At 51.6% G+C, this 6,819-nt stretch overlaps 1 protein-coding gene across 1 annotated transcript; it reads left to right on the top strand.

The window, feature by feature from the left end:
* Nucleotides 1-753: 753 nt before the first annotated feature.
* Nucleotides 754-6,819, top strand: IRF8 (interferon regulatory factor 8). The gene is made up of 8 exons (XM_042821748.1): nucleotides 754-928; nucleotides 2,015-2,198; nucleotides 3,063-3,151; nucleotides 3,604-3,715; nucleotides 4,065-4,112; nucleotides 4,235-4,621; nucleotides 4,941-5,056; nucleotides 5,828-6,819. The coding sequence occupies exons 1-8, from the start codon at nucleotides 755-757 to the stop codon at nucleotides 5,993-5,995; spliced, it is 1,278 nt and encodes a 425-aa protein (XP_042677682.1). The 5' UTR covers nucleotide 754; the 3' UTR covers nucleotides 5,996-6,819.

Genomic DNA, 6,819 nt, shown 5'->3' with positions numbered 1-6,819 from the left:
AGCAGGGCCCTGGTCCTGTCCTGGAGAGGATGTGGTTGCATGGCCCTGTTCCCTGCGGTGACCCTGCTGCTACCTGCGCTGCTCCTTGCTGCAAGAGGCTTCACCCTCTTTTATTTCACCCCCCCTCTCCCCCGTTGCTATAGTACTGGGAGCTGTCTGCTTCTACAGCGTCTCTTCTTTAGGTGACAGCATAGTTCCTACGGGGCTGATCCCCAAAAAGAGGAGTTTGCAAGTCAGCCTGTTGCTGTGACAGAGCTTTCCTCAGCAGCAAGAGGATAAAGGTGCCTTCCAGCAGGGCTCCACGCAGGCTGCAGATAGGCTAACGAGTGCTTTCGTCATATTCAGTAAATGGGGTGTGGGCACCAGTCCAGTGCCTGCCCACATGGCTGGGGTGGAGCAATGTGGGACAGCTGTAGAATTACTGCTGTGGCTTTTCCCATGTAAAAAAGGGAGGTTTTGTGCACGGAGGGGCACGTGGCAGCTGCTGCTGTTTGCAGGCAGTGTGTTGCCAACGCTGCACGTGATAAAGTGGAGCAGAGAGTGATTGCTTGCATCCAAATCGCTTTATTTTTCTACTTGGAGACATCACTGCAATCCGCTGGCTCTCCAGTCGGGTGCCCTGAAAGTGAAACGCAGCCATTAGAATGCATTAAGATGTCTCTGTCGACCCAGCTGCTGTTAGTGAGGGGCAGAGGGGTGTCGAGATAGATAGATAGATAGACAGACAGACTGACAGCTCCCACTTCTGCCTAGGATGTGCGACCGCAACGGTGGGAGGCGGCTGCGGCAGTGGCTGATTGAGCAGATTGACAGCGAGCAGTACCCAGGGCTCATCTGGGAGAATGAGGAGAAAACCATGTTCCGCATCCCGTGGAAGCATGCAGGGAAACAGGATTACAACCAGGAGGTGGACGCTTCGATTTTCAAGGTAGGGTGAGATGGTTTGTCCCTGTTACCAATGGCTTCTGGGCTGTCAAGGTGAGGTGATCTGTCCCCGCTGTCAACAGTGGTTTCTGGGTTGTTTGGATCTCAGCTGGTGGGAGATGTCCTTGCTGCTGGCAGGGTCTGCAGCTTGCAGCACCTGTAGGATCCCTGTTGGGATCATCTGGGGATGGCTTTTCCTTTTTGCTGTGTTGGTGCCAGGTTTAGGTTTGTTCCTGGCACATTGGTGAGGAGTCAGGAGCGGCTGCTGCCCGTTCTTCACCTCCTCTTTATCTAGTGAGGATGTATCAAGCTGTAGCCCAATATGTAGTATGATTTGGCCTGATGTGCTCTGTGACCTGCCCTAAGCTTCCTATTGGGCACTTTCTGATAAAGAGTGCATTCACCAAAAAAAGAAAGGGAAGGAAGGAAGTGTCAGCTTTTCTCAGAGAGAAGGGACTTTACATCTCAGGTCTAATAGGAAAATTCTGTCCTGAACCAAAAAGTCGGGCTCTTCCCCAGGAATTCCCTTCCCTCTGCTCTATTCCCATACTTTGCTCTATCCATGGTGACTGATGGCTTTCAGGGCACCGACCAGAGCAATGGGTTGTAGAGATGGCTGTATATAAATATATTCATATCTGTTATCTGTATTAAAATATACTGTCCCACCTCCCCATGAAAGCACAAATGACGTTTTGATATTAAGGAATCCAGCTGTCAGTTACTGGTCTAAAGCTGGGAAGATGAGGTGTATTTTAGTATGGGTTTGGGTGTTTCTGGATCAGGACAAGTATCACTGCTTGGATGTGCATCCTTGCATCGGTCTGTGCTAAAGTGAAGTTGCACACTGATGTTTTGGCTCTGGTTTTATGCTGTGAAGGGCATGAAACCAACTCCAGCTCCTTTAGATTAGTGTGATGTGGCCGGTGCAGAGCTGGGCGTGTGGTAATGGCTGAACTTTTGGGGACTTCTGTGGGGTGTCCCATTTCTGAGCAACAGCGTGCCCAAGATGTGCTGCTCATCTGCTCTTTGGTCCAAAGGGATTTGCAGAGCTTGCATGGAAGGTGATTTCCTTTTTGTTTTGCTGTAGGCTTGGGCTGTTTTCAAAGGCAAATTCAAAGAAGGTGACAAAGCAGAGCCAGCCACCTGGAAGACACGGCTGCGCTGTGCCTTGAACAAGAGCCCTGACTTTGAGGAGGTGACAGACAGGTCCCAGCTGGACATCTCTGAGCCCTACAAGGTGTACAGGATCGTGCCAGAGGAGGAGCAGAAATGTGAGTGCCCCATTGGAGGGCATGGGTGCTGGGTGCTGCTGATCTACACCCAGCAGTGTGGGGCTGGCCTCATGGCTTGGGGACGTGTCCTGTGTCACTGCAGTGCTGGGAGGTGGGCAAGGAGCTGCTGGGTTGTTAGGAGCAATAATGTTTTTATTTTTCCTCCATGCTTAACTGCTGTTTGGGAAATAAAGATGCACCAACCTGAGTTCTTCCCCTGCTTTGGAGTTGCTTGAGCCCTCCCAGCCCTTTGTCCTCCTGACACCCACCCTGGCAGGGAGTTGCAGTAAATCCTTTCCCTCTTGCTATCACTTATTAGAGGAACAGCAGCTCACCAGAGAGCAGTCACTGCAGTATTGGGTACGACACAGGTTGCAATATGCATCTCTCTGCTGCTGTTCTGGTGTGTGCTCTTCCTTTTTCCTTTCCTTGCTAGCTCAGTCTTAGAGAAAAGGAGGAGAGGGGGGCAGAAAACAAGAAATATCATGCAGATCTGTCTGTAGCATCTTGTCTCCTTCTGTGTGTTCACATGGGGCCCTGTATGCAAATGGCAGTGCAGGTTCCCACCGGCAGCACGGCTCATGGAAAAAAGAGAAGCAGCACCAGTCTCTGGGGTGCTCAGAAAAACCCCTCTCCTGTGCTCTAGCCCCAAGCTGTATTTAGTTTGCCCTACTGCTCATCACCATGTACCAGTGCCATTTATTGCAGGCTGGTTTCTGGCCCCAAAATGCAGCTGCTGGGGGGGAGGGGGAAGAGGAACGCGGGGTTGCTGCGGTTCTCAGTTTCATAACTTTCGTGGGGTTTCTGAAATCTGGTGGCGAGGCCACGGCTGCCCTGCTGCATCATCCTCACTGCTCTCTGCAGGCAAAATCGGCGTTGGGAACGGGAGCAGCCTGGCTGACGTTGGAGACATGGACTGCAGCCCTTCTGCCATCGATGACCTGATGAAAGAGGTGAGCCCTCTTCCGTGGGCACAGACCTGACGAGGCAAAGTCCGGTTGCCTGGTCGTGTTTAAAGTTACATCTGCCTCATGAAGAGCACGGTGCTTTTGCAGCTGCACTGGCTGTGGTCATTCATCTGAGCAAGCTTGGGGTCACAGTGTGGTTACTCGTGGCTGGAGCATGCTTCGTTTGCATTTGTGTTTGGTGGGGGCTGCAGGCTTCTCTGTGCCTCTGTTCCCCTTCTTGGTTGCACAGTGTGGGGCCTGTTCTGCTCCATGCCTCTTGAGAGGTTATCTTGGTGCATAGCCTGGGGAATCCCAAATTTGCTCTTTCTAACCAAAAAGCATTCATCAGCCTTTTGGGCATCCCTTTTGCCTTCTTGCTTTGCCTCTTAAGCCCCTCTTCAGGCCCTAGCCAGCTTTCTGCTCCTGGCTGATCTAATGGGTATCCCTTCCTGCTCCAGCCTCCTTGTGTGGATGAATACCTGGGGATCATCAAGAGAAGCCCCTCGCCCCCACAGGAGACCTGCAGAAACCCCCCAATACCAGACTGGTGGATGCAGCAGCCCAGCCCCTGTGAGTAGTGTGTGTGGGGTGTTCTATGGGACCCAGCCGTTCATCCAAGGGCAGTGCCTGTGACGATGGATGGTGTAGGCTCCCTCTGAGCAGTGTTTGTATTCTACCTTCCCTAGTGCTTAAAGTCAGCATTTTGGTGGATATAAGGCACCCCACAGTGCAGGGTTCATTGCACAATTCTTGTAATTACCCTGGGAGTGTTTGCTGGTGTCTCCTATCCAGGAGATGGGAAGCCTGATGTGCTTGCTGAGTGGGAAGAGCTTGGGAATGGTGGGAGGGTGGGATTATAGGCTTTGGGAAAGGGAAACTGTGCTGGAGCTGGGCACATCTCTACTCTCTCTGCCCACAGCTTTGCCCCTGGTGAATGGGTACACTGGCTACGAGCAGCAGCATTCGGGTAAGGCAGCTCCCATTCCCCTGTGTGACACTGGGCTGTGGCCATCACACTCCTCTCTGGAGCTTGTGAGCATGTGCTGTTTGGCAGACAGTGACTCTATCTCACCTGTCCTTTTCTTCCAGGCTACTCCCAGATGGTGATCACCTTCTTCTACAGCGGGAGGCTGGTGGGGCACATCACCACCTCGTATCCTGAGGGCTGCAGGCTGTCGCTCAGCCAGCCCTCTAACCACAGTGAGAAGCTCTACACCCCTGATAGCCTGGAGCACGTGAGGTTCCCCTCAGCTGAAGCCATCCAGAATGACCGCCAGAAGCAGATCACCAAGAAGCTCTTTGGGCACCTGGAGAGGGGTGTCCTGCTGCACAGCAACAAGCAGGGCATCTTCATCAAGAGGCTGTGCCAGGGAAGGGTCTTCTGGAGTGGGAACACGCTGGTGTACAAGGACAGGCCAAACAAACTGGACCGTGATGAAGTGGTGAAGATATTTGACACCAACTTATTCTTTAGAGGTTGGTATGAGCACTGTAGGAGGGGTTGATGTTGTTCTTGACTTTGCTCCGCTTCCTCTTGGAGCGCTTTGAGGTTACAACTGTGCATCACTGCTGTTTACCTAAGTGATGTGGATGAGTAACTCCAGATATCAGATCTGGGAAGGAGTGATGCGGTGCATTGTCGCGTAGCAGAGGCTTCATGGCTGGAGGCTTTGTTGCAGCAGGTTTTCTCCTGGCAGAGCCACCAGCCTGCTTTGTGTCAGGGTGCTTGATTTTTTCCCCCATGCTGTGCATCACAACTTGCAGACAGCCTCCAGCTGTGCTTCTCTCCTTGCAGAGCTGCAGCAGTACTACAACAACCAGGGCCGCTTCCCGGACAGCAGGGTCATGTTGTGCTTTGGAGAGGAGTTCCCAGACACGGTGCCGCTGCGGTGTAAGCTCATCCTCGTCCAGGTATGGCAGCTGCTATGATCTGCCCTGCTCCTGGTCCTGACACAGGGTTGTGCCTCTTCTCTGGACTGTATTGCTCATTTTTCTTTCCTGGCTCCAATCTCTGGTTGGTGTGAGCTTCCTGAGATATTGCTGCTTGTCTCAGACCCCTCGGCCTGGTCAGATCACGTATACATGCAAAGCTTCCACATGCTGTGCAGCTCATAGATTTCCTACTGGTTTGGAAAAGCTGTTTTCTGCACAATTCCTGTGCCTCTGCTTTGCTCTGCTGCTTGGTCAGTGTTTCCTTCTGTTCCTGCTCCTTGGCTCAGGGAGCTGTGCTCTCTGTTGTGGAAAATGAGGGGATAAGTCCCTGGAATGATTGCATTAACTGGTGGCCTCTGGCTGGCTCTTCAGCCCTACAGCCTTTCCTTGGGGCAAGGCATGGGGCATTTCAAGAGTCCACAGCAGGCACAGCACCTTATGGGTGGCAGAGAACACATAAGACTGTGGTGTGGGGTGGGCATTACAGCAAGCAAGACCTGCTGGACCTCTGAGCTTCTGGAAGGAGGGGGTTTCCAAGCTCAGAGCCCAGTCCTGCTCATCCTTGCCCAACTTTCTGACTGTGTCACGGAATCATAGAATGGCAGCCTGTCCTCTCCTCCCTATGACAGCTCCTGTGGCCGTGCCTTATGGTGCATCGTGGCGTTGGGCCTGCAGGCTTTGGTAGGCCTGGCCATGGCTGTTCTTCTCCCAGTGCCCTCACAACTCCTTTCTCTTTTTTATTTGGTCTAGGTGGAGCAGCTCTGTGTCAGGCAGGTGATGGAGGAGGCTGGCAAGACCTGCAGCAGCCCCATGCTGCCTGATGAGGTGCAGCAAGAGCAGGTGTACAGGATCTTCCAGGACATCTGTGGGCCACACCAACGGCCGCTGTTCAGAGAGAATCAACAGATTGCTGTGTGAGCCTCCGTGGGCACAACGAGGGGTCTGGGTGACTCCAGACCCGTTGGGATTCATTAGTGCCTCAAAATTTCCCTTTGTTTGGCGAGTTGGTTCTTGATCTTTGCTGTTTTCAGTCCATAAATCTGTGTAAACGCAGCGATCCAAAGCAACAGCCCCACTTGGTTTGAGAACCACCATTGGAAGGAGGTGGTGATTCCTGGAAAGGCCTTACAGCGCTCAAGTAAATCCTTCACAGAAGTAATTATTTTTCCCCCAGAGAATTTGCAGTCCTGCTGAAGTCTGTGGTATGCTTTCCGTGGGGGAAAAACCTCCTCAAATCCCTCTTTATTTTTGCAATGAAGTTTATATTTTTTTGTCTGTCATAGGGGGGAGTATTTTGAAATTCAGAGAGCGATGCAGAAATTATATATGTAAACGTTGGCTATGAGAACATAGGGGTCTTAATTTTTCTGACCCAAAACCAGAGTTTGTACAAACAGATGTCTTCTATTTTAAAGATAGCAGTGTAGTGTTAATAGGTTGGCTTCACTGTCCCAAAAATGCATGTGTTGGTCTCTCCCAAGCGTGAGCAGGCAGCAGCTTCCATGTGTCAACCCTCATTAACATGCTTTGTGTTTGCCCAGTGCTGGGGAGCTCCTTGGGCATGGCTTCATGCCTTGCAGCAGCCATGAAGCACCATGGACCAAAGGACCTTGCAGGTGTGCGTGCAGTGAGGCTGCCTATTTATTTTATGCCTAAGTTTTTTTGTTAAATGGTTTTGTAATTTCTTTTTTTTTTTTTTTTTTTTTTTGTACCTTCCTGCAATTAAAGTGCTATGTTTTGTA

Source organism: Centrocercus urophasianus, unplaced genomic scaffold (genome assembly GCF_019232065.1).
Source record: "Centrocercus urophasianus isolate 14NV4802_14NV808 unplaced genomic scaffold, USGS_Curo_1.0 seq_2, whole genome shotgun sequence".
NCBI lineage: Eukaryota > Metazoa > Chordata > Aves > Galliformes > Phasianidae > Centrocercus > Centrocercus urophasianus.
This window is presented reverse-complemented; position numbering and strand designations above follow the sequence as displayed.

Bases quoted from the DNA above. Each gene is read 5' to 3' on its own strand.
- IRF8 (XM_042821748.1), top strand. From the start codon at position 755: ATGTGCGACCGCAACGGTGGGAGGCGGCTGCGGCAGTGGCTGATTGAG. The intron at 929-2,014 runs GTAGGGTGAGAT...GTTTTGCTGTAG, and splicing joins TGGACGCTTCGATTTTCAAG to GCTTGGGCTGTTTTCAAAGG. The intron at 2,199-3,062 runs GTGAGTGCCCCA...TGCTCTCTGCAG, and splicing joins GCCAGAGGAGGAGCAGAAAT to GCAAAATCGGCGTTGGGAAC.